The sequence below is a fragment of the Micromesistius poutassou genome, assembly GCF_964030765.1.
Source record: "Micromesistius poutassou genome assembly, chromosome: 15".
NCBI classification, from domain to species: Eukaryota; Metazoa; Chordata; class Actinopteri; order Gadiformes; family Gadidae; genus Micromesistius; species Micromesistius poutassou.
In genome coordinates this window covers 11,438,558-11,466,556 of record NC_140285.1, presented here as the reverse complement: position 1 = coordinate 11,466,556, position 27,999 = coordinate 11,438,558, and the positions used below count along the sequence as shown (strand labels likewise).

The 27,999-nt window shown below is 42.3% G+C and overlaps 1 protein-coding gene across 1 annotated transcript; it reads left to right on the top strand.

Annotated features, from left to right (window-relative positions):
* Window positions 1-9: 9 nt before the first annotated feature.
* LOC311360199 (solute carrier family 12 member 5-like) lies at window positions 10-26,854 on the top strand (the record flags this gene model as incomplete). Its single annotated transcript, XM_084480283.1, has 26 exons — window positions 10-64; window positions 13,952-14,055; window positions 14,438-14,578; window positions 15,309-15,455; window positions 16,665-16,719; window positions 16,998-17,128; window positions 17,411-17,658; window positions 18,224-18,435; window positions 19,353-19,520; window positions 19,732-19,830; window positions 20,281-20,338; window positions 20,518-20,692; window positions 20,858-20,976; window positions 21,136-21,234; window positions 21,622-21,741; window positions 22,365-22,469; window positions 22,927-23,095; window positions 23,233-23,428; window positions 24,255-24,424; window positions 24,777-24,908; window positions 25,178-25,285; window positions 25,444-25,560; window positions 25,823-26,010; window positions 26,232-26,246; window positions 26,361-26,494; window positions 26,763-26,854. 26 exons carry the CDS (start codon window positions 10-12, stop codon window positions 26,852-26,854), a joined length of 3,357 nt encoding a protein of 1,118 aa, XP_084336409.1.
* Between the last annotated feature and the right edge of the window lie 1,145 nt (window positions 26,855-27,999).

Here is a 27,999-nt window from a genome sequence, read left to right as displayed (position 1 = left end):
AGAGAGAGGATGCTCAACAACCTGACAGACTGTGAGGAAGGAGAGGGGGGACCCAACAGCCAGGGTGAGTGATGAAGGCAGTCAGCTGTGTGCGTGCATGTGTGTGTGTTTGTCATGTATGCTTAAAATATGTTGGAGAAGATTCATATTCAAGGATGTGCAGAGAGGTACTTTTCCTTGTATACTATATATTTTTTCGTAATTTTCAACTTTCAACATCAGGCTGAAGGCTCATTTGACAAATTCATTTAAACGGTCCATGCACTTACCCATATTTATAGGTTCATGCACAACCCATATTTTGCAGTAGAACACCTGGAACAAGGCAAAGCCAGGTTGAGTCATGTTTAGTCCACAGACGTAGTCCTCGATGCTCGATGAAGCCAGAACATACTACACTTGCTCATGGCACATGGTATAAGCTGTATGTGTGTGTTTGCGTGTGTCTGTGTGCTGTGTCTAATTCATTCTGTGAACTACAATGGACCCTTGCACAGGTTGTCAATAGTAGAGTAAAGTAACTTCCCGTTCCTGTCATTTGTTTTTGCTATCGTCTGTCACAGCACCAGCATAATCAATGTATAGTCATCAATGGGCTGTTTATGCTACTGTGAAAAGGGTTCATACAATTGTGAATGTAGGCCCGGCGGTGAGTCTGGAGAGCCTGGCCTTTGACTCTCAAGAAGTCATTCATGGCCATCCAATCAAGGCACATTATGCCTCGGTCTACATCTCCCATTCACTACGAGGCTAGCCTTGTTTACCTTGCATGTGTGCGAGTGTGTGTGTGTGTGTGTGTGTGTGTGTGTGTGTGTGTGTGTGTGTGTATGTGAGGGGGAGGGGTGAATATGTGTGCATCATGTGCGATATGTATTATGTGACAGACAGATGACTTTAAACATTTACTGTCAGACTTGGCTTTTCTCCTAAAACCCGATTGTTCCAGAAGCTTAACATCACAGGGAAAATGGGATTACAAACTGGAAATAAAATCGGAATCTCCGGTCTTTCATTCTGCAAGGGCTCACTTTTGCACGTTCTATGTATTTCGTTTTATGATCCATGTCATGTCAGTAAATCCAGAGTTTTCGCGAGAGCACAATTTGAATTTGCGCAGCGAACCAATCACATCAGTGTATCTGGATACGTCACCCCTTGTATTCTTCTGATTGGTCGTATCCGTGTTATCTAATTGCGTGCAGTGATATTTTCAAATGCATGCTTGGCGCCCCTCGAGTTGGGCCATTTTCATTACTCATTGCCAGACCCTACAGCTTTCTAGATGTGGGTCTGGATTTCCAGGCTAGTATTTTTGTTATGTGCAGCAAATATATATGATGTACTTTAATTCTGTGGCATTTATTTTTTTATGGTGTGAAGAAGTTGTATTCTCATCAATACTTTTTCATCAATATTATTAATAAATATAAATGTTTAGCCCTCCCTGGGGTCCCCATGGCCCAACAGGTCGTGACCTTTCCATTATGCTGTCACTCACTTCTGCTGATCTCCAACCTAGACGACAGAATAAGTCGTCCAAAACAAACCTATATTAACATTTTAGACCCATATCGATTGTTCGAGGAGACAGCAATGCGTAACCTTGACAATATACGATTGTCAAAGTTAAGGACAATTGTATATTCTCATTGGAAAAGTAACATTTTAAATACATTTTGTTAAACAGGATAATCAGGAATTTTAATACTGCTGTTAAATATTTTTTTAATTATTTTATTTTAATAGAAACTTAGATTTTCGAGTGAACGGGTGACATATTACTTCTTCTATTTTGGGACGGGATAGGAAAACGTTTTTGTGGGGCAAACCTGAAGTTCATGTCCACTTTGCTTCTGCCGAAAAAATCCATTCCATGGCTCATTTTATATTTACCATTTGTTAATCATAAGATAATCATGACAAATTAATCATGCTTTAAAGCTGTTGGAAGTGTTACTGCATCAATAAAGTAAAGGGACGACGAATAGGACTATTCAAATGCTCAACATGTGGGCACAGAAGGACTTGGGAGTAAGATAGAGACGGTCTCTTTTATATGAATCAGGGCAATAAGGTTTACTAGAATAATAGATCTCATAAAACGGGTGGCTTAAATCAAGCGATCTGATTGGTTCCCAACTGTTGTATATTGAGCGTATACACACAGCTATGACGCCCGTTCAGTTTATGGAGTTCAGTATCACTCCGCGCCTAACTTGAACTGTTGTTTATTTATATATAAAAGCAATAGCATAGTTCACTGAAGCCTAAAAAAACATGTTGATTGATGGAGAGGGTGGAAATGTTGTAAAGCAATAGGCACACGGTGAGTGAACTCGATAGTAGGCTAAATTGCCGGCGAACCAAGCTACCGTCTTTAGCCTTCATCTCTCTGAAGGACGCTACAGTGTGTTGCATAGCAGCCGCTGTACACTTTGCCGGCAGCCAGGAGGGACTACTTTTTTGTATTCGTTTAAAAAAAAAGTTTTTCCGACTTTCTAGCTTTTTCAAAATTGAGGGTGTCTATGACTTTCATTTCAGTTACGTAAATATGGCGAAATGAAAGTCATAGACACCCTCAATTTTGAGGGTGTCAAACGTTCGCCGGCAGTTAAGGGACAACGCCCCTTAACTGTGGTATAATGACCGTATACCACAGCCTGTCGTGATCTAGTGCTTAAATATACTATACATCTAGCCCTACAGGAAGTTGTATGATTACTAGGTGGCCTAGGGGTCAAGGAAACTTGGAGTGAGCAAGAAACCTGGGGTCTCTTTTAGATGAAAAGGGCCTCAAAGAAAAGTAAGATCATACATTTGGGGGCACTAGCCCTTGAGTAAGGAACTAAAAAAGCCTCTAAAAAGAGGTCTTGTGACCTCTCACCCCACAGCCTACTATGAGATTTTGAGCAAGAATCCTTCCAAGACCTACACCTCACCAATCCATAGGCTTATCTGATAATCAGAGCTGTATCTCAAAAATGAAAATTATGAGAGAAATGCACAGGCACTTTTTAATATCTCTAAGAGACGTGATGCGGGCCCCTTGATTACCATGTATATTGTGAAAAACGTGTCCATAGGCCAGCAGTCTTTACACGCCTTAAGGCAGGGTTCCTCAACTTGTTTATTACTGAGGCCCAGCATGTTTTGCATATTTCCAAGGCTTGGTGGGGGGGAGGGGGGTTAGAGGTCACGCCCCTTTTGGTGCAATTTCAAGATGTGCAGAGGTGCCAAAATTCATACACATGTTCCCCTAGGTCCCACAAATGACATATCCAGGATTTGTATTTCTAGTGCTTGCAGAAAAATTGTTTGACGGAGCCTCTCTGAAGTGTGGCCTGTGAGACCTCGTCAATCAGAATGTTGTTCAAAAGGCAGTTTTGGAGATGGAGGGTCCTACTGCCCAGAGACTTAATAACCTTGATCCAAGGCCTGACTGACCCCCACACTGAACCTTGGCCCTCTCAGACCATTTTGTAGAAACTCTAGATTTTGACAGAGCGATGCCCCCGCGCACCCTGTTGGATAGGTCTAATGGACAAGTTCCTACTTTATTGATGCATTCAGCTTCAACAACATTCAAAGCGGCATTCATTTGTCATGATTATCTTGATTAAAAAATGCATGTAAAATTAAGCTTTGGAGTGGATTTTTCGGGCAGAAGCAAAGCAAACATAAACTTCCGGGTTACCCCACAAAAACACATTGTCCTAGTCCATCCAAAAGAGAAGAATAGAGGTCATCCCAGCATCACTCTAAGATCTATGTTTTTATTAAAAGAACATCATCCATCAGCGGTGTTCATGTGTCATGATTATCATTAATCATTGTCATGATTATCTGGTGATGTTTTTATTTATTAAAGGACCCTTTGGAATGTATTTCTTCCGGCGGAAGCAAAGCGAACATAAACGTCCATTGTGTCCTCTTAATCCGTCCCAAAGAAGAAGAAATGTCATCCCTGGGTTTTATTTGAAAGAACATCATCAGTTTCATAAAAAGCACTTAACACAACAGCTCAGGTGATGCAAAGACATTTATTCAAACTACATTCTTGGTGGTGGTTGGCTCGCGCACGCACCATCAGATGTTATACACATCGGCAACAAAGGAAGAAGTCTACACTGAATCAAGCATTCACTCATCTCCGAGAAGTTCTCAACTGCTGATTTTTTATTTATATTGAGTCTCCAATTTTATTTTTAGCTCTAAAATAATTACAAAGGTCAGGACCTTTGTGACCTTATAGCTGGCTACAGGTATGCATATGTGACGCATTGCTGTTTCTTCAAACAGTCAATAGGGCACTTAAACATTCATACTGGTCGTTTTGGATGACACATACAAACAACCTGTCGTTTTGTTGTTTCGTTCCCAATAAAGTGTCTTGTGTCTCAGTGTGAAAAAGCTTAAACACCAAAAGTTGTTTAAACAACAGCATGAACTGATAATGAACAACTTGTTAAGTTCAGTTTAGGACTACTAAAACAAAAAACACAACTTTAAGTTTTAACTGGAAAGTCATGGCTGATGTGTTGATGCTCTTTTGCCAAGCAATAAAAAAGAAAGCACTTCCCTCAAATCAATGAATCAGAACTGCTCTTATAAAGTTTGGGCTAATGAACATACAGTAGGGTTAAAGATTCTTGTTGTTATCTCAGAAAAGATCAAAGTCCCCCGGGCAAAATAGAGCTAGCTAATGACCTTCCTTCCTCCTCCTTCACTCTGTTCCTGTAAATTCAGCTGAATGAACTAAAACAAGCTCATTGTTTGCATCAATTAAATTAATACAATGCCGCCGCAGAGTAAACATTACATCACATCAATTTAAATTAAACTATATTAAGTTATTATAAATTGATATATTATCCTCCAGGATGTTTAGAGTATGGGGTACATGCCGTTCCTCGTAGAGTCTAGGAACACACCAATCCGATCAGCGTTGTTCCAAGATCTGGAAACAATAGCTTGTTTGATCATCACCTCATAACTGTCTTGTTAATAGTTCACTTCTTTCACTGAGATACTTTGCCATTGGTTGAATAATGCATTTGTTATATAATATGTTTTTTTTTAATTATGTTAAATTATGAAAATTCAAAACAAGGTGCGGACTAAGTAAACTCTGTGTGAAGCAATTCCAATATTAGAATTAAATGTACAAAATGTGCTAAGTGATATTTGTTTGTAGGTTTTTGCATTTATTACACACCAGTAAATTAATACAGTGTCCAAGGCTCTACAAATGATTTCAGCACCACAGTGTTATAGTACAGAAAATGTAAGCTTCTCTGTTGTTAATGGGTTTTTTTCTCATTCTAAAACATCTGCGCTTTCTAAATAGTCATTAGCTAATGTTACCCCCTGTGAAAAACATATTTTTCATGCGCACATTTAATTTGCCTAATTACTTAATACCATCGGCATCTTCATCGTGGTACAACCACAACAGCCATTTTGTATAAATTCCGCCCAATCAGACTGCCAGCATGTGTTTGAAGTGGTGGGGGTTGGTGTTGGTAGGGCTGGGGCTGGTGTTGGTGGCTGCAGATTCTGCTAGCTTCCTACCTGTCCTTGTGTTTTTGGAGTAGTAGTAGGTCACAGCTACACTGAGGGCAGATGGCTCTGGACCAGCCCTCTAGAGGGCATTTGGACTGGGAGAGATTAATGCTGGGCTGATGGGCCATGTTCACACATGCACTCACTCGTTGACGTACATTTGTTCAGGAAAAAAAATATATATATATATATATATATATAAATCATATATGCACATCTAAAATCTATATATATATATATATATATATACATAATATATATATATATATATATACATATATATATATATATATATATATATATATATATATATATATGCTGTTGAACTTTTTATAGATTATAGGGTTATAGAAGTGTGACAGAAGTTATGAAGTAAACAAATATGTAAAATAAACGTCATATCATCACATCTTGTGAGTCAGTACAAACAAGCTTCTCAGTTCAAAGTAGGCCTATGATTTACTGCTATAATTGCAATGCAGGCACTGAGCTTTGTTCTCTGCATGGCCCTTGAGATACCCCCCTCTATGACCAATGGCTACTCAATGTTATTCATCATCCATGATGAAGGGCTGTAAATTCCCAGGATTACCATTTTTCCCGTTGCATACCACTCCTTGAGGGACGTTATGTTGAAACGTTTGATGAAAGCAACTCAGGATGTCTGTCTGCCCTTTAACCTCCCACACTCTCTGTGTATTCATCTCCCCTGTCTCCCCTAATCTCTTCGCCAGCTGTTGTTGTTTCCAGTTGTGCTTCGATTCTGAAGCAATTGGCTTGATTCAACCGAGATACAGAGGGGAGGAATCGCTAGGGGATAGCCCGTTCCACCTATTTTAGGTTTTATTTTTATGATCACATGTGGTTTGGTTTCAGGGAAATGTGTTTCTAGTAAAAACCCAAATCTACTTGTGTACCGCTGACCGATATGCCAACCAGACTTCTGCTGGGGGTGTAGGCACAACGCCCTTATTATTCATTATGTTTTACTACCACTACTACAACCCGTATCCTTGCTTAATTCATGACTTCATTCACAAACTCACGCATGTGTATTGTTATATTTGGCTTCTGTGCGAAGCTGTCAGTACCAGCACAAAGCGAGCAGTGTTTACGTGACTTGTGTAGAGCGTCTGAGATTATGTCATCGCAGACGAACACATGCATTATATAATATAAGGCAAAGCTTTTAATATCATAAAGGGGTTTTAATATTACAGGCTTCCAAGTAATTTCTCTGAGGTACTCTGATTTACGGCTTTGCTCTGTTGTGATAGTCAGCCGGGATGGTCGTTTTTTTTTACTTTGGGGAGAAAGACGTAAATTCTCTGCATTGTGATGAGAATAAAAACTTCAACATGACCTCGTTGCATAATCCAAACCAAAAACAATAATGCATATTTATGACAAGAGGATAATGTTTTCAATACAAAGATTAAACAGAATCAAATATGAAACACATGGCAGCACAGCCGTCTCAGCTAAAAACAAACAGAGGGTTTGGAGTGTGAGAGTTCAAAGGCAATAGAGCGTCCATGATGTGTTGAGACTGGTAGTCGATGTTGATACTGTTTGACCGTGTGTCATTATTGCATCGTTCACACGCTGATGAAGATGTAGCCGCACATCGGCAGACAAATTTGCAAATGCGTATGAATCTCAAACCTTTCGGTTTGGTTCTTTTTCAATTTCCAAGGGCCGTTACCAACAGGCGCAGAACAAACTTACCACTGGCAGCAATTGGATGGATCTAGAACCAATCAGAGCAACGGAACGCGTGACATAGGGATAAGGGGTCAGTTGTCAAATTAAACTTTTATCAAATCCTCTCCATGTCAAAGCCTTGAGCCAAAGCAGGGCCTAAAGCCCCCCGCACACCCACACACCCACGCTACAGAGCAACCAGAAGATGAACTTTATTCCGTTCTTGTCATCACACAGGAGGCATATTCAATTCCACGTAGACTCACTCATCAAGGCCATTTCAATTGATTATCTGAAAAGAAAAATTGGCTTCAAAAATGCAAGGCGGAGGCGCCATCAAATAGACTCCATGCCAAAGGAAGTGCGCTCCGCTCCACAGACGCTTTAGCTCTACCTGCTGTGTGGGAGTGCTCATTGATTAACATCGGAATGCTTTGAAAGCCGACGTGCTTTACACTTGCGCCCTTCGCTGGCGCCCTTTGCTTTAGCTTTGGTGTGTTCGGCTACTTTTCCCAGGAGGAAGAGCAGCTAAGTAAATAGAGCGCAATCCATGTATGCTAATCCTTCTATTTTAGCTCAAACGTCTCGTTCTCTGTCACCCCAGTTGTCTTAAGTTTTGAGACGATTCAATCCCTGCTCCTTCATCTCTTCTGTTCTATAAGACAGCTCTCAGTTGTCCCCAGTTATATTTAGCTATCTTATAACGTTTACTTGTTTGAAAGGAAATGATCACTTCAAATAAGGAATAATGCTATGACATTTATAACTTGTTTTGTTCTTTCTTTCTTTCTTCTCGGTTCCAAGTGCAGACGCTCTATTAGCTGGGACCATCTCTTTAATTAGTTGTGGCTGTCATAAGCGTGGCTTGGTAGCACTCCAGTGGGCTGTGATCAAAGCTGGATCAGTCGCTGGATTTGATCTTTCATTTCTCTTTTTCCACTCAGAGCTGTGTTGACTCTGAACACGGAAATCATGTCTGCCATGCCCCCGGGGAGACTCTCTTTTCGGCAGCAAGACCTTGTTTGGTGGGATTTGCACAAAGACACAGACAGTCTCCCATCTCTCAAAATGTTTCCTTCTCCACTCCCCTGGCGTTTTTCTCCACATGTTTGCAGCCTGGTGAGGTTGCCACCATTAGATGTTCAACTTGAGACAAAGTTCAGATGGTGACGATGTTCTTTGGACTGAGGAAAAAGTCATGAATCCCTTGTAGTGTTTGATCAGTCTGTTTGGTGCTTGTGCCAAAGCACTCTTTATAAAAATGTAGTCCATCTATAAACAGCTTAGCTAAGATTATATGACTGGGGTGGTTTCAGACCACCACCGCCTGAGGTTATTTGGGAGCTTGTTCTTGACATATTTTATTATGTAGTTTTGGTCCACGTTATTTATTGGTGCCAGACACAGTTGGTTAACATGCTCATGACTCTCTCGCTCTTATGTGCCTTCACATTTTAAACTTTTCCTGTTTGGCCTGTGGCAGACAAAGATGGATGACGTGATGATGAGAGCAGAGAAAGTACAGGGGTTCAAACGATTGTTTGTGACGCAATGCTTACTAGATATTCAGTGCAGAAGATGGAAGAGGACTTCACACGCTAAAGTGAAGGAGCATCCGCACAGCTGCAATCAGCGACTTGTGCTCGCCACAGTTTGTCTCATGATTCAATTGTGTTTGATTGAGTCGAATGGTTCTCACGCATTTGTTTGACTACAGGCCATTACTGTGGAGCATGAGAACCAAGAAACTACATCTGAATTTTTTTCGATCAAACCAAAATGGGGCGTGCAAATTGAACACAAAAGTAAACCAACAAACAAGACTTAGAAAAACCAACATATATAACATTTGTTGCTGTGTATATATATATATATATATATATATATATATATATATATATATATTTATACTTGAGGCATTTTTTGTAACATGAAGAGGCAGAGGCTGCCTCATTTCCCTTCTGTACTGGTTTGCCTTATTACCAAATCCTCAAAAAGAAAAACACTAATCTTTTATAACATGGCGCTTTGGGGACTAGAGGAGCTGGATTAAGAAAAAAAACACAGGATTATTAACAAATTACCGGTGGCCATTTTAGTTTTGAATAGTAATAGTTTTAGCTGTACAATGGCAAATAATGTAAAATTGTGCCTTTACTTGTACATCCCTCTAGTTTGTTGGAAATGTAAAGTTTTCTTTCCATTTTAAACATTCTGAATCCATTTTCAAATACATAAAACACACAAACTCTCACACACAGTTTACTACAGAGGTGTTGACATTGACGTCGGTGTCTGGACAGGAGGTTTTCCCTTGTCTTCTAAGTCAAACGTTTCGTTTAGCAGTGCTGGCACCAGAGTTTGCGTTCGCCGTTGGCCAAGGAGGGTTCCCAAGAATGGGGAAACAATGCAATCGTTTTAGTACCGTACTCTTCTGGATCAGAGATGAATTTTCACGCATATCACAAATGTTATTGTTGTTTCCAATAGAGACATTACCGACTCCATCACCCGGCCACATGATTGGTCGAAATACTCTAGAAGCAAAAGAAAATGGAACGTTGTGTTCATCCAGTTCGGAGCTCCTCTGCCATCAGACTTTTGCTGTCGAATATATGATTTGCGAGACCATTTTCTTTCTTTCTCCCTTTTGACGTCTTTCCTGGCTCCCGTTTGTCTTTGCTGACCTCTCATGAGCTGTCTTTACTGTCCAAAAAAATCGTTTGAGGAGCCCGGGAGATCCCCTACTCCAAATGAACCACATAGTTTTCAAGACGAGATGTGTTTCATCTTGGCTGGATGGCTGCCTGGTCACAGCGAGAGATACTCCTAAATGCCAAAGGAGAAGTAGAGAGAAGATAAGGAGAGCAAACGACATGAGGAATACATCTGTGGCCCAGACGAGAACATTCAGGTGAATTAACCGTCCTGCCCTGGGACTTGGAGGGGAGCTGCGTATCTTGGAGGGGTATCTCGTAAAGGACGAGCGAGCGGGAGACATAAGCATTTTCCAGGTGTGTGAGACGATGCATTGCAGATAATAAGAAGCAGACCTTAACCTGGTGTTGTCCCGATGTCTCCATCGGCTTGTATGGAAGACTGTGAGGATGAATATCTACTGAAGATAACCACACAACAAACACACAAACACACAGGTTAATTGTGGTAACAGTGCTACCCTGGTGTTCTCATCCTGTTCCCATCACTCTCTTTCATCTCTCTGACCTATACTCAAGAAGGATGGAAGCCTGTAAGGACAAATATCTGCTAGAAGACAATACAACAACCGGGGGAAGCCAAGGGTCCTTTGATCAGAGCACTAAATGAACAGAGCATGTTGATGAAACAAGCCACAGTCTGTTTTTGCGATCCCAAGTCCTATATCACCAGGAAGGATTGGAGTGCTACATGTGGTATTCATCATCAATCATGTGTACCTCAAATGATTGATCGCACCGTTTTAGAGCCCATGTAGTGATTTAATTAACATCATTCTCTCTGTCTGAGAACAGGCTTATTGAAGTATGGATTAGGAATGCTGGGTCGAGGAACAGCCGTGAAGTATTTATTGAGATCGTTCAACAACGGATGATAATCAATAAAACATATTCTATTTAAAATATGGAGAATATATTTTATATTTGAGTGCATGTCCTCAAATTAAAATAAATGGTAATGGTAATGACAATACAAGGGAGACCCCAATAACTTACACAAAATGTACAGCAGCTTCTGAAGAAGAAACTGTTGCCACACCGACGACTATAGCAAGGAAATAAACGTTAAAATGAGACAGTTATTGTTCACTATATAGTCTCCATATGATGGAGATGTAAACTGGATTTAGAACAGTATCATGTATGGTTGAAACTCAAAAGAGTGGAGATAGTGGTAGTCAGGCTACTTGTACACTATAGAACCTTATACCACAGCATTGTTAAATGGATCCTGATTGGTCAAGGATGTTCCAAGTGTCCATTATATGGCCTTCCATTGGATCAGTAACCTGGTCTCCTCCAGCACAGGGCTGACCTTAGACGTTCTAAGTGGAGGCGAGTTCTGGAGAGCTTTGGTTTGTCCAATAATTTTTTGGTGGTTCAGTGGCCTCCAGCAGCTGTAGGATAATCTCCCTGAGCCTGTCCTATTAAGCTTTTAAAAGCCAGTATAAACTGTCCATTTTGTAATAGCCCTGTCACATCAAGGGTACAATCTGCCCCGCCCGGCCCGCCTCTGCTTTATCTGTGTTGTTTGGGCCAAGTCTCAGTCAGGACTGGGCTGTGCTGCTGTGGCTGCGCTGAGGATTCATCTGGATGCGTGTACCTATTCTTTACAATGCTATTAAGCGGCTAACCAGTGTTATCCCCATGTCCCAATGTTTATCCTGAGCCCTGATCCTCCGTGCCTGTGTCTGCTCCACAGAACATTCCTGCTCATCTGCTCATCGAGACTCAACCGATCCAACTTTTCCTATCTTCTTGTGAACATGCCTGTGTGTGTGTGTGTGTGTGTGTGTGTGTGTGTGTGTGTGTGTGTGTGTGTGTGTGTGTGTGTGTGTGTTTGTTGGTCTGTGTGTGGTGTGGTGCATGTGTTTTCAAACCATTATATGGAGCTGCCAATTTGACACAGATCGTTTAATTTCAAAGAATTTAATTAATCCCAGCAAAAACAAACACATCTCCTTTGAACCCATGGGCGAGTCGCTCTAAAGGAAGAGCCCAGACATACCAAGCACTGAGGTCAAGTCATGATGTCATGTCCTGTCAGAAACTGCCACAGTGAAGCTCTTACACAGCATTAGAACGGAGAATGATGAGTTGCTGACTTTTATTTTTTGACTTTATGTTTGAGCCTCTTATGACTCATATACCTATGTGATTCATATATTGTGCATCAAACATTGGTGCTTGTGTTGTTTTCTGTTTGAAGGTAGTATTTGGGTTTGGTGAATTTGTGGATAAGTGTGTTGGTTCATTGTGGATGAGGACTCCCTCAGTGGCATTGTTGTGTAAGATATGGATACGTATTAAATTCCACAAAAATTCACACAATAATATAATATATTCACACAATGCCTTTCCAGCACACTAGTTGCCAAGGTACATTGGTTGTTTTCATCGATTTGACTCCAATATTCCAATAGCCAATGGACCATTGCTTGTTCTCCTAAATATTTAACTGCTGCTGATAAACCTCAGCATAGGCATCAGTGAGTCTGTAAATGGGAGCCAAACCTTGCAAATCTTGAGAGGTGTATATATACTGTGTATGGTATTTTTAAGCATTGAATTTCCCTCCTGTGGCTGTTTTGTTTCATTCTAGTAATTTATCATAATGACTTAATTATTAATGACATAATGATTTATTGCTAAACGCCAATTCACAATGGACCATAGCAGGAATGCACATGTGGAGCTGCAGTGGCAGGCAGCTCCGTCATAAGTGGGAGGACATTGACATGAGGAGCTATGCACGATGGGCCGGCAGGCAGCAGGCAAAGGTCAGCGCAGTTGCCAAGCAGCACAGAGCTTATTTGGCTCGGCTAATCCTCTGTATCTCTCTCTCTCTCTCTCTCTCTCTCTAACCATGATGGTACATTAGGGAATAGAATATACAATGCACAGACATACACACTATGTGCAAGCACATACACACACACACACACACACACACACACACACACACACACACACACACACACACACACACTCACACACACATATTGCCTACAAAGCACTACCTAAACATTATTCAATATTCAAAGTGATTTTACTCTTTGCCGAAAGCTGAACTGGGAATTATGTGAGGATTCTGAAAATGATAGTGGATTACCAAATATCCAGGTTGTTGGGCACATAAAAAATAAAGAATATTTGATGTTATTATATGTTATCTGCTATGATATTGCTCAACAAAAGTAATATTGACATCTGGAGTTGGAGGTTATATTTGCATTGCTTCAGGTAGTACAGCAGTATCTTAACATTAATTCCACCCACCACAAGAAGCACAATATGTTCTGCTCCAGAATACAGATCTATGATAGCATAGATATTTTCAATGGCTTCATAAAATCCTTTTCTCATAAAATCAGGTTATTTTATGGTTAGTATTATGTCGCGTGAGAGGAATTGGTTGGCATTTATTTTGCTGTTAAGATTAGTGTTTAGTGTAATCCCACTGTAACCTGGGGAACAGATTGCTCAACTGTCTCTGTTGTCACAAAAACAGTTTAAAAGTGGAGTTTTTCTCCCACCTTGTGGTACCACATATACCACCAGTTTCTGCCTTGATTCAAGGCAGAAACTGGACATATTGTGAGGTTATGTTCAAGGCCCTTGAACATAACCTCACAATATGTCTTGCATGTGTGTGCATGCATGTTGTGTTGTGTGTGTATGTGTGTGTGTGTGTGTGTGTGTGTGTGTGTGTGTGTGTGTGTGTGTGTGTGTGTGTGTGTGTGTGTGTGTGTGTGTGTGTGTGTGTGTGTGTGTACACTAAAAAATATCTCTCTTTGATTTAAAAGCACTGTTGAGGATCATAAAATCCCAACCATAAACTCACAGGCTGATCCCATATGATGTGTTTATTCTATGTCGGTGTTGTAGTTAATTTGTCTCGATGTGTTTTGTGAATGTGAGCTGTGTCTGTGAAAAGAAGCTAAGTCAAGTGTTCCCATCTCTTCCAGCAGATGGCAACCCTAAGGAGAGCAGTCCCTTCATCAACAGCAGTATGGCCAGCGACATGGAGAAGAGCCAGCAATACGATGGCAAGAACATGGCTCTGTTTGAGGTGACCATCCATCAGTTAAATTCTTTCTTATTGTTCCACCTTAATATTAATAAGAATAACAATGGCACACACTTTACATACATTTTAAAATCATCTATATACCAAATAAGTCAACATGCATACATATATACAGATGCATATAGACATATGCCTTATGTCTGCATATGTCTGTATATATACACATATAAAGATGTATTTACGCATACATATACATACATGTAAAATCCTTAGAATGAGTGATATGGTGGGTAATGATTGACGTGAGAAAAGGCCCGGGTGGAGATGAGTGGTGAGGCAGGGAGTACCGGGTCACCACGACTCCCTCACCTCCACCGGACCATGTGACTCATCCTCCGTCTGCGTGTCCACCTCCGTCACGCAGGACGAGATGGACACCAGCCCCATGGTGGCCTCTCTGCTCAGCAGTCTGGCCAACTACTCCAACCTGCCCACCGGGAGCAAGGAGCACGAGGAGGCTGAGAACAACGAGGAGGGAACCCGCCCCTCCAAGAAACCCATCAAGGTACAACCGCTGTGGCTCCGTCCGCTACTATAAACGATTAATGGATGACCCATGGTTATTAAAGAATAACCAAATGATTGCATCATACCAGGAGAACGAGCACATTGATTATTGCAGGTGTCGCAGGTGAGTGTAGATGCTTCTGATTGGCTGGGGTAAGTGGCAGGTGATTTCTCTAGGCATAGTTCAGAGGACATGTTATGTTGGTGTTGGGTTGTTCTTTTGTCCCATTGTGCCACCCTGTCTCTTTATAATTCTGCAAAAAAAAATGAAGTGGTGCCAAGGGGAAGGGCCATTGGAAGAGGTTGGAAAAGGCATTGGAAACTGGAAAGCCCCTTCTAAACTGAACAAAGAGCTTGTCATACCTCATGCCCACAAAGAAGTGTTTATTTGCATTTGAAAAGAGATAGCTAATCAGCCATCTGCCCAGTACTTGAAATTCTGAGTTTGTTTGGGATTATTGGGCAATATAACGCATTCAAAGGCTGACATAGAAAGAAAAAAACTCTGAATAAGCAGAAACCTTTGTTTGTCTATAACAGTCATAAAAAGCTGATGTAAAATAAATGCCAGCACTTTATTGTTATTAATACACAATTATTATTTTACTGTTTGTCATTTTATGTCATTGTTTGCAGTTTTTTTTAATCAAAATATTCTCTTAATCTAAACTCATTTTAAAGCTTTTTGTTTTATAAAGGTATTTCTATATGCACGTGTTCCACCCCAGGCACCACAGTTGGGCACTCTGATGGGCGTGTACCTGCCCTGCATCCAGAACATCTTTGGGGTCATCCTCTTCCTCAGAATGACCTGGATGGTGGGCATCGGGGGCGTCCTGGGCTCCTTCATCATCGTCTTCATGTGCTGCTCCACGGTGAGTGGTTGACACTCCCTGTCACTGACCATCACCACTGCTACTTATGAATGCCACTTTTAATAAGATGATAGAACCAATAGAAGCAGTCAATCCCTCTGGGGAAGGCAGGAGACTTGATGGTATGACATCCGTTCACGGTGCTTATTACAGTCACCAGGAACACGATTAATATACATACAAGAATTGTCAAGGTCAGATCCAAGAACTCAATGGATGTTTTGTCCATCCGTCCGACCTTCCTTCCTTCCGTCCTGCTATCCGTCTTCCATGTTTGATGTCAGGAAAAATACTAACAGATGAAATAATGGCACACAACAAAGGCTTCAAAATCACACATGGCATGATGAGTGCACCTTGACTGGATTTTTTTTTATGTGCTCGTTAATTCAGTTCAATCTAATTTGAGTTTGGAGAAAGGACATTGTTATTCTCAACTCATGCACGACCAGGCTCACGCATGGCCCGCTCTGCATGTGTTGTGATGATGACTCACTGAGCACCTCTTAGTAATAATAATACCTAGCCTAGTCCTCTGGCTGCAGGAAGAGTGAATACACGTTTTCTCTATCCCTGAGAATGCCGGGCATGCAGCGGTCACATCTGATCATCCTGCCAGTGTGTGGCCAGCCATATAAAACTAAGATAGGGCTCTCGTCCACGCGCCTCATGGACGAATGGATCACCTCATTAAAGGGGCGATTAGAGAGTCATTTAGCACCATCTCTAAGCTCTTGTGCCAAGGATAGCCGAGCTGTGGGATAATATTAACTGGATTACTTGTGTTGATCGACACAGCTGCAGACACGTCACTCTAGAAGCCATCACCACGCACATGTCTGTCTGCCGCAGGTTCACAATGTTTACTTTGTTATACTCACCCACCAGACTGAGGTAACATAAAGAACATATGTTTGTTTGTTTTGGGGAACGGTGTGTTCCAGGCACAAGCATGATATATCTCTGCCTCTGATTATCTGAACTTTGATGTTATTTGTGTCTATCCCTAGTGCAGACCCTACTTTATTTCACCATGTACACACAAGCAAGAATAGAGCTTGATTATTGAGGAATAATATTATTATATTCTTTCCCCACATATTGGTTTCTTTGAGATGAAAGAGAATGATTAAACGAGTCCTGATGGATGCAGCTGGATGGTTGGGGCTGATTGGGTTTCAGGATAAGACTAAAAGTTCTCTCTCACAGACTATGCTGACAGCCATCTCCATGAGTGCAATCGCAACCAATGGAGTTGTGCCAGGTGAGTGGTTTGTGTGTGTGTGTGTGTGTGTGTGTGTGTGTGTGTGTGTGTGTGTGTGTGTGTGTGTGTGTGTGTGTGTGTGTGTGTGTGTGTGCGTGCGTGCGTGTATATGTGTTTGTGTGTGTGTGTGTGTGTGTGTGAGGGTTTGTGTGTATGTGCATGCTTGCAGGTCTATCTCTGTTTGTTTGTGTGTGTGTGTGTGTGTGTGTGTGTGTGTGTGTGTGTGTGTGTGTGTACTTGTGAATGAACCAAAAGTTTTGTGTGTTTGTGTCCCACAGCTGGTGGCTCATATTACATGATCTCACGCTCCTTGGGTCCTGAGTTTGGTGGTGCGGTGGGGATCTGCTTCTACCTGGGCACTACATTTGCGGGTGCCATGTATATTTTGGGCTGTATTGAAATCCTACTGGTAGGATTTTTGACCAATCAAGTTTGACCAATCAAATACCATGCATCATTTTAATTTAATTGAATGAATTATAAGTTGTTTCTTATTTTATCGTTACCAATATATGAAACTATCTATTACCAATTTATTTATTTATCATTAAGGAGGACTTTAAGGACATTTAAATAATCCCATTCAAATCCCAAACTCTTGGCTCCTCCTCCTCCTCCTCCTCCTCCTCCTCCTCCTCCTCCCTCCTTCTCCCTCCTCCTCCTTCCTCCTTCCTCCTCCTCCTCCCTGTAGATCTACATCGTTCCTCAGGCGGCCATCTTTAAGATCGAGGGCCTGGAGGGGGTGGAGGCGGAGGCGGCGCTGCTGAACAACATGCGGGTGTACGGCACCCTGGTGCTGGGCCTCATGGCCCTGGTGGTGTTCGTGGGGGTCAAGTACGTCAACAAGCTGGCACTGCTCTTCCTGGCCTGCGTCATCTTCTCCATCCTGGCCGTGTATGCCGGGGTCATCAAGACCGCCATCGACCCCCCGGCCTTCCCGTAAGCCGGCGGACGTTTGCTTCGTGGTTCACGTGCGCTATGGCGGCCATCTTTAATTTGTTGTTATTTTTGGGGTTTGAATATGATTATTATTACAAATATTGTTATTATTACAACAAGGGTAGGCGATTTGGAGAAATCAGCCAGAGTAGGCTAGATTTTGAGTTTAATTTGAATAAATGACTTTAACATCATTAATTGAGATAATTCATTTAAGTATTTATAACATTGTTATAATGGGGGACAACAGATGTAAATTAGCCTTGTGGCTATAATCTGGCTCAATTATATATTGTGCATTGTCCCTGTCAAAATAAAATAATGTATTAATATGTAGTAGTAGTAGTAGTAATACTAGTTGTATTCTGAGTAGTACTAATATTTTAAGTACTAGTATTAGTAGTAGTACAATAATATATGACACATGACAAACATGTTATTCACAATTTCATTGAATGGAAAGGCCTGAATTGTATTCACATCAATTGAAATCGGCAACAATGGAAAATGAACCGACTGAATTCCCCCATACTAACCAGAGGCCTGTGTGGACCCACCCCCACAGAGTCTGTATCCTGGGGAACCGCACGCTGCTGACTAAGGCCTACGACGTGTGCGCCAAGACGGTGGAGCTGGACAACGACACGGTCCCCAGCCAGCTGTGGAGGACGTTCTGCGACTCGGACTCCCTCAACGCCACCTGCGACGAGTACTTCAGCAACAACAACGTCACGGAGATCCAGGGCATCCCAGGGGTCACCAGTGGCATCCTAGCAGGTACGCAGGGACCCCACGCTGGGGACCCTCGCCTTAAGGGACAACACCGGTCTGGCTGATCAGGCCATCACAACCGTCCCTCCTGGCTTCACTAAATCATACATTACCAATATCATTCGGCAAAGTTTCTCCGTTGTGTCGATGCCGCCAAAGAGGATTTTGCTTGAACGTACCTGCCACGAAAATGAACGAAACAGTATAACACTTTGGTATTCATGATAAGACATTTTGTAAAGTATTTGTATGGCGATTCACTGGTATGTTGTCCACAAACTCCATACTATATAATTATAAAGTATATCATATTTATAATATGTGATATAATAATATTATATCCTATAATATATGCTATATTGTTTATATATACATTTGTTTATCTCCCAGGGGAGCCATATTACTACTATGTTACTGTGACTACATCAACTAAGTTGTTTTCGGGATGGATATAGTTTCATCTCAAAGATAGACATGGCTTCCTCTAGTAGACAAGTGACAGCCGCATCCTCTCTCCTAAGTCCTTTCTCAATCAGCCTTCTTGTCTGCACTTGTGTTCTTGTGGTCTTATCATCAAACATCATCAGTCGCAGTGCAAGTACTGTTACACTCAAAAGTCTGCCTTTAGCCAAGTGCACTTCAAATCGGCCGCCTTGGACAGCCAAGTATCCCAGAAAGCAACAACCAGCAGCAATGGCGAAGGAGAAAACTCACTGTTAGTTATATTTCTGATCAATTTGTTAGCATTTTTGTCTAATTTTCTAATTTCTGATGTCAAGCATTGTCATTCATTCGACGTCACCAGATTTGAGTACACAGTACGCAAGTCTGAACTTGGCATACTTTGTATTGAGAAAGGCCCCTTGCTTTGTTTGTTTTCCCTTTTTTCCCGCCCTCTGACTCCGTGTCGTTGTGTCCTTCAGAGAACCTGTTTGGCTACTACCTGGAGAAGGGAGTGATCCTGGAGAAGAGAGGGCTGGTGTCGGTGGCGGACGAGGAGGGCCCGTCGCCGACGTCCAACCGCTACGTCATGGCCGACATCACCAGCTTCTTCACCCTGCTGGTCGGGATCTACTTCCCTTCTGTCACAGGTCAGCGCCGCCACACATCCGTGAAACAGGTGTGGTCGTGGAATTAGCGGTAAAATGAGGAACCGTCCCTTCTTTTCTCTATAGCCTACTATTGACCATTTGACAAGGGTCCATTTAGAGATAACGGAGAGGATGCCTGGAGCTCAGGAAAGGACGTGATGGCCAGGAGTAGAAAGGCCGATAGTGGATGTTTATGTCTTCTTCTGTGCAGGTATCATGGCGGGCTCCAACCGCTCTGGGGACCTGCGTGACGCCCAGAAGTCCATCCCGATCGGCACTATTGCCGCCATCACCACCACGTCCATCGTGTGTATCCTTCAGTCTGGCTCAACACAAACTTCCCTCGAGTATTAAAGACATATGAATGTGTTTGTATCATTCACAGAGGTTAGCTAAGCACAAACATCCCTTGATAATAAAAGAGCTCATCTGAATGTGTTTGTATCATTCACAGAGTCTGGCTAAGCACAAACATCCCTTGATAATAAAAGAGCTCATCTGAATGTGTTTGTATCATTCACAGAGTCTGGCTAAGCACAAACATCCCTTGAGTATTAAAGACATCTGCATGTGTGTTTGCATCATTCACAGAGTCACGGTCAACACAAAATTACCTCTAGTATGAAAGACATCTGATTGTGTGTGTGTGTGTGTGTGTGTGTGTGTGTGTGTGTGTGTGTGTGTGTGTGTGTGTGTGTGTGTGTGTAGTGTGTGTGCATGTGTACATTGCATAAAAGCATTTCTTAACAGTTGATTTTAGACATGTCCTGTGTCATACTATTTGGGGCCTGCATAGAAGGGGTTGTCCTCAGAGATAAGTGAGTCTACCACCCTCACTCCAGCAATCAATACCTTTGATCATTTTCTTGACAAAACATATTCTGCCCTATAAGAACTCCTGCACGAGACACCTTTATAAGGCAGCCAACAATTAAAAGTGTATAATGGGATAACAGAGTGACTCAAACTCAGCCCTTCACCTCGCCTCTATGCCCAGGTTTGGTGAAGGGGTGAATGGTAACCTGGTGATTGGAACGCTGGCATGGCCCTCCCCCTGGGTCATCGTGATTGGCTCCTTCTTCTCCACCTGCGGGGCGGGCCTGCAGAGCCTGACCGGGGCCCCCCGCCTTCTGCAGGCCATCTCCCGGGACGGCATCATCCCCTTCCTGAGAGTAGGCTCACGCATTGCATTGAAACACTTCAGAATACAGAGATACAAAGAATGAACAGAACAAGGGTGTGTGTGTGTGTGTGTGGGTGTGTGTGGGTGTGGGTGTGTGTGTGTGTGTGTGTATGTCAAGGCTCCATGGTGTGAACTGTTTCCTGTGTTGCTGCAGGTGTTTGGTCATGGGAAGGCTAACGGAGAGCCCACATGGGCCCTCCTCCTCACTGCTAGCATCTGTGAGATTGGCATCATCATCGCCTCCCTGGATGCAGTGGCTCCCATCCTCTCGATGTACGCCTTAATACCATGACACACAATACACGACACATCCACATTTCTTACGTACTCTTCATGCAATAATAGTCATTTTGTCCAGTCGTTTTTTCTCACTTTAGGCCTATGTGTTAATGTTGTCTCTCTGCCTCTCCTTGTGTTTGTCTCTTCCTCTAGGTTCTTCTTGATGTGCTACATGTTTGTGAACCTTGCCTGTGCCCTGCAGACTCTGCTGAGGACACCCAACTGGAGGCCTCGCTTCAAATTCTACCACTGGTAAGAGGATGGTGGAATGACTAAAGGGTTTTAATCGACAATACTTGTATAAACTAGAGCAGGCAATTTAGAGTGTTAGGTTGTTGTTTTTTTGTTGTGACATATTTGATGAAATTTTCTTTACATCCCAACAGCAATTTATGCTTACAATCTAGCTTACTCTGGCAGGTTTATCTTAACTGTGAAGTGCTTCGCCTTACTAAGCTTTTTAAGCCTCTTAAGCCTCTTAATTAAGATTTAAATGGTAACTTACCAACCTCTATGACATTAGTTCAACAGCGTAACATGACATATGGAGCTTCCTGTTTGTGAGATACGGCTAATGTCACAGCTAGCCCAAACATCTAGGAGGAGACCAAGCATGTGATGTTCTCCTCTTCCCCACAGGGCTCTGTCCTTCCTGGGTATGACCTTGTGTCTGTCACTGATGTTCATCTGCTCCTGGCACTATGCCATTATTGCCATGGGGATCGCTACCTGCATCTACAAATACATTGAGTTCTGTGGGTGAGTGATTCATATGTTTGATTGTAGTAGTTTTGAATCGTTCATACACTACTCCATTGGCTTTTCTATGACCATATTTGTCTTCGTCAACCAGCAGAACATGCCTTACATTTTACATGCCTAATTGTCTCAATTCACTTTTCCTTATGTTTCCCGAGTTCATTTTATTCGGTAGTTTAACGGTACAAACAACAAAAAACAAAACAAAAAAAAAGTGAACAAAAAAACAAAGAAATTTCTTCCCTCTGGAGCTTCTCCTCATGTTTTCTGAGTTTATTCTATTTGATCGTTTAACGGTTGTGAACAAATACAACAAACTAAATATCTTCCCTATGAAGCTTCTCCTCATGTTTTCTGAGTTTATTTGATCTGATAGTTTAACGGAAGTGAACAAATATATAACAAAAAATATATAAAAATAAAAAACAAGCAAAAATACCATCCGTCTTCCTCATGTTTTCAGAGTTGTTTTTCTAAGAGCAGTGAAGAATAAATCCCCATAGATGCCTTCCCTCTGGGGCTGGTGCTGACTGCGGCAGACCCCTGTCCCCCCTGTCCCTCGCCTCGTACGTGGATTCCTTACCATATGTAAACCACTGATCCTCCCCTGCTGTGCCCCACAGGGCGGAGAAGGAATGGGGGGACGGCATCCGGGGCATCTCTCTCAGCGCAGCACGCTTTGCCCTCATGAGGCTGGAGGATGGGCCGCCCCACACCAAGAACTGGAGGTCAGCCCGCCGGAGCCACCACACATCGCCATGGAAACAGTGTTTCATTTTTCAGATTGCTCCCACCGCCGGCCGCTGGCACTGGTGTTTTCATGAAACATCAGTCGATCTATTGCTAAATCCGGCTTCTGTTAGAATGGTTGAATGGTTGAATGTGTTTGCTTGGCTCTTGTTACTTCTAATCCCTGAAGACACGCAGGTCAGGCTTATTAGAGACCCTGAATGGACCTTGAGTAAGAACAGTCAGTTAATGTGGTTTTCCATGCAATGGACTGACATCCAGATGAAACCAAAGGGTCTGCAGGGAAATGGGTGGAGGGATGGAGAGATGGGTGAAATTATGTATTAATCCACAGATGGACAGATGGATGGACAGATGACTGGATGGAGTAATCACTACGTATTCCTCATCATGTGTATTCAATCATTCTGCCCCTGTTTTTTTGGCGTCTGTCAGACCTCAGATCCTGGTCCTGGTGAGTGTGGATGCTGAACAGAACATAGAGCAACCCCGCCTATTGTCTCTGACCAATCAGCTGAAGGCGGGCAAAGGCCTGACCATCGTTGGCACCAACGTGGTGGGAACCTTCCTCAATAACTATGCTGATGCCCAGCGGGCAGACCAGGTGAGTGCTTTATGTAATGTAGGTGTGGCTGTTGATGAGGGGTCTTGCTTATAGTAATTCATAAGGAAATACTCTGATATGCACTGGCCTTCACATGTCATACTGAGAGTTTCATTCTCCTGATGCGATCCCTCCAGTCTCTGCGCAAGCTGATGGAGACAGAGCGAGTGAAAGGCTTCTCTCAGGTGGTCATCTCGTCTAACCTGAGAGACGGGACGTCCCACCTGGTGCAGGTGGGCGGACTGGGAGGCCTGAAACACAACACCATTCTGGTCAGCTGGCCGCACAACTGGAAGCATCCCGAGAGCCGGGAGCGACTTAAAGACTTTGTTGGTAAAGCTTTTTTTTTGTAACCAGGGTGCATGCAACGGGCGCTGACCAAGTTACTTAATGACTGACAGACTTGTTAAAAGTCACACAATAAATATAGTCTGCTTTGCAGTTACTAGAGGTTTACGCCATCTTGTTATGTTTCATTTCTTATCATTGCCAACAGTAGGCCCCTTCCAGACAGAAGCAGAGAAGTGAGATATGATAGCGCTGAGATATCCATGCCCTGGAATGCACTAGGCTGACCTACTTCTATGGGAAGTAATACAACTTGCCTCGTGACGCCATTTGAACTATTCAAGCCTGGCCTTGCATAACCAGCGGTTGATTTCCAAATATAGCGCGGCCTACCGTTGCTTAAGAAACCCCAACCAATCAGGTTAAATCCGGTTAAAAGTAATGAAAAAACACCTTATTATCTGATAAATGCCTTCCTTGGTCATTTTTGATGATCTTTTCACCTTGATATTCCAAGACCTTAATTCCATTTTGATTGCTCCATCAATTTCTAAACTTTTTTGGGCCGTACCAGTTGTTTTTTTTATTGTTTTTAGCAGGCTGCATCGCTCCTTGCTTCGTCATAAACTGAAACTCTCTCCCCTTAGCACTGATAAGTCAGATAATTTTTCAATTGTTAGGCCTGACTGATCCACAGAATGATACTCTGGATATCACTCAGCAGAGCAGGATGGTCTCACAAGACTAGTAAAACATCCTTAGGGTAAAAAGGTCTTTCAAATCAAGGTGTGTCTCTCCTTTCCCACATACATAAAAGATAATCTAACATGCAATCTTTCATAACAGAGTATACTTTGTCTTCTCTTTCCAGAGGTGGTGAGAGAGACGACCATCGCCAGTCTGGCGTTGTTGGTTCCTAAGAACATCACCAGCTACCCGTCCAACGGGGAGCGCTTCACCGAGGGCCACATAGACGTGTGGTGGATCGTCCACGATGGAGGCATGCTGATGCTGCTGCCCTTCCTGCTGCGCCAGCACAAGGTGGGCTGTGGAGATGGTCTGCACACTCTTTTTTTTTGTTTATATTTTTGCATATTATATATTTATTTATTGAATATTTATATCTTAACATGAAATGTCTGTGCAGTGCACCTTGTGTGTGATATTGCCTTGATGAGTGCACGGCCTTTGTTTGGTGAATGTGTCTGTTCTGTCGTGACTCCTATCACTTGTGTTTTTATGGGGTTGTCTGTGTGTGGTGGCAGTGACTATATAAAGACAGATAAAGTGGTGCTTTTTTGAACAAACTAGAAAAGCTATACTAATGCAAGAACAGGTAAAATCTTCTATAAGAGTATTCTATACGTCTCTATTTCCTGCTTTGGGATGACAGGTATGGAGGAAATGCAAGATGCGCATTTTCACGGTGGCCCAAATGGACGACAACAGCATCCAGATGAAGAAAGACCTCATCACCTTCCTATATCACCTCCGCATCGACGCTGCGGTGGAGGTCGTGGAGATGGTGAGGGACAGCATGGATAATATTCTAAGGTTTCTTAGGAGATCACACTCCTGCATGTTTCCTGACATAGATTTGACAGTAAAAGTACTTATTTTAAATCCTCTACATATAAGTATGTGGAGGTATATGTATTTTCAGTGGATAATTATATTATAATTTTTTATATATTATTAATTATAATTTGGGTGTAAGCGTTCCATATGTATTCAAATTGGTATTTTCGCGTGGATCGTCCTCAACACGGATGTGGTCATCTTTTCCCTTTAAAGCATGATAGCGACGTCTCCGCCTACACCTACGAGAAGACTCTGGTGATGGAGCAGCGCACACAGATCCTCAAACAGATGCATCTGACCAAGAACGAGAAGGAGAGAGAGGTTTGGTCTTCCTCCGTCATATTTCCTTAAAAATGTTGCCAAAACGTTGACTCCACAATGAGGACTACACTGCCACCAATAGAGGTTTCCTGGGGGGGGGGGGGGGGTTAGGTTGTGTTACACCATCAGTGGTGTCTGATGTTTTTTGGTCACAACAGATCCAGAGCATCACAGACGTCTCCCGAGGGTCCATCCGTCGTAAGAACCCCACCACTCTGCGTGTTCCGCAGATCGGAGAGGAGGGGGCCAGCGTGGCAGAAAGACCAGAGGAGGAGGTACATAGAATCATACCGATTTACTGAACATGATCCACCTCCACCGTGCTCTGGACTCCACCTCATCGATCCAAAACATCAATGATCTCTCGCACTTCTATTCTTACATTCCCATTCTTTGAGGATACCTTTTGCCTCTTCTCATCCTTTAAATATCAAGACCCTTAACACAGATAAAGGCCGGCATTGCTTCAGCTTCCATTGGCCTCTTGCTCAAGCTGAAAGCATGTCTTAGTCTGAGGCTGTCTCCCACCCCACACAGGTACATCTGACCCTCACCAAGAACTCGGCCCCTACGGGCCTCATGTCCAACACACATGGGGGCGGCACTACAAGCCCAGACTGTGAAGTGCAGAGGACATGGACAGACGACAAAGGTGGAGCAAAGGACAAGAGCCAGGCGGCAGCAGGAAAACCAGAGGCGGGGAAAGATCTCTTCAATATGAAACCGTGAGTGAGCGTTGATGAATATCGGCCTAGCAATCCTTACGCAGTGAGGCAGTAGTGGTTACAGTGGATCAATAACAATTAACATGATCAATAACCTTAATCCATGTCAATGTTTGTGTTTACCAAACTGCTTTTCAGGTGTACAAGTAGTACAGTACGCCATTCATGCCATGTCTTCCATATGAATCATTCATGATTATCCTTATTTTGCCATGCTGCAGCGAATGGGAGAATCTGTAAGTATGGATAAGACTCTTTAAGAGAATGTGAATCACAGCATTTAGCACTTAGATGTATAATCATTGCCTTGCCCCACGAAATTGACTCTCTTTGGCTTCTCCACTTCCCAGAAACCAGTTTAACTTGAGGCGCATGCACACAGCGCTGCGGCTCAATGAGGTGATCCTAAAGAAGTCCAAGGAGGCCAAGCTGGTCCTGCTTAACATGCCAGGGCCACCCAAGAACCGCATGGGGGATGAGAACTGTATCCTTTATGTCTGCACTTTACCAGAGTCCATGTGTTGCATCTACCAAAGCAGCTGTTTTTTCTGTTGTGTACGGTCAGAATAATGACTTGTAAAGTCGGTTGATGGAATGTTGGATGAATGTTTGCTCTGATTGTCCTCAGGCTCAGCCCTTACTTGGAGGTCACTTTGGATTAAAGTGTATGCTAAATGGGTGAATATTAATGTAAATATAGTAAGGTAACTATCTAAGTGGCTGATTCCACTCCTTGACTCCCGGCCTCTCAGACATGGAGTTCCTGGAGGTCCTCACCGAGGGGCTGAATCGGGTCCTCCTGGTGCGCGGAGGCGGCCGTGAGGTCATCACCATCTACTCCTAAAGAGCCAATCATTGAACAGTGTCTAGATTTCATTTACACTATATTGACTTGTGCCCTCCACTGTGACCCACGCATTACATATCACAGCATAGCAGCCCTGCTTGTCATCCTGTGCCATCCTCTCTCTGACTCCAGCTCACTCCGCAGCCATTAACCCCTGGTGTGGTGAAGCTCACCACTCTTTTGATAATACGTCCCTAGTTCCCTTAGCTAGGTCAACTCCCTCATGTTATACGATAATATCACAATTAACAATCAATCATAATAGAAGATAAGCTGTATTGTTACAAACTATGTAGCCTGTGGGAACTTGTGAAAGCTCTCAAATGAGTAAATCCTTACATATGATATACCTGGGTATTGTGTGAACCTGACTAAAAGGGTGCTTTAACTTTTATCTTGATGGTATATTTATGCATTTGGTTATGGTAGATTTTGATGTTTGAGAGTCATCAGGAAAAGAAAAGTTGTTTTTTTACTACTCTTCATTTGTTGTGGTATTTGTGGTATTTATTTTATTTACATAATTATTTAATTGTGGCTTTGTCATGGTCTTTCCTTGTCATGTTCATAATATGAAAAGTATGGTCTTAGTGGTCATTATTGTTTCCAGGAGGCATAAAAATATAACATATTAGAGATGAGCCGAATCACTTACAATGCATTGATAGTGAATTAAATGATATTTACATTAATCATGGAGGATTCATATAATCATTTGGGATTATTACACTCATTGTATTGTATTCACTCTTGATTTCATTGTGACTTTGGTGGAATCAGGCAAAATTATATTATTACTCTGCATGTCTTCTGTTGTATGTAGCCTATTTTTTTTTCATGCAAATGGGAATCTGTGAATTTGTATAGAGATGGAGAATATAATAATGAATTAGAGTACTTAATAGCTGTATGTAAAATCTAACTTTGCAAAGCATAAGATCCATAAAAATAATAGACACCTTATTTAGTTTAAATAAGACTACACCTTTTATGTGCTTTATTATATGCTTGATTCTATTGTATAATTAAGCCAATTTAACAAAAGTATACATTACAGATGAAAATTATACATATTTTAAACTTATAATAAATATTATAAGTTTATAATAAATATCAATAACCCCAGCTCTATCATCCAAGAA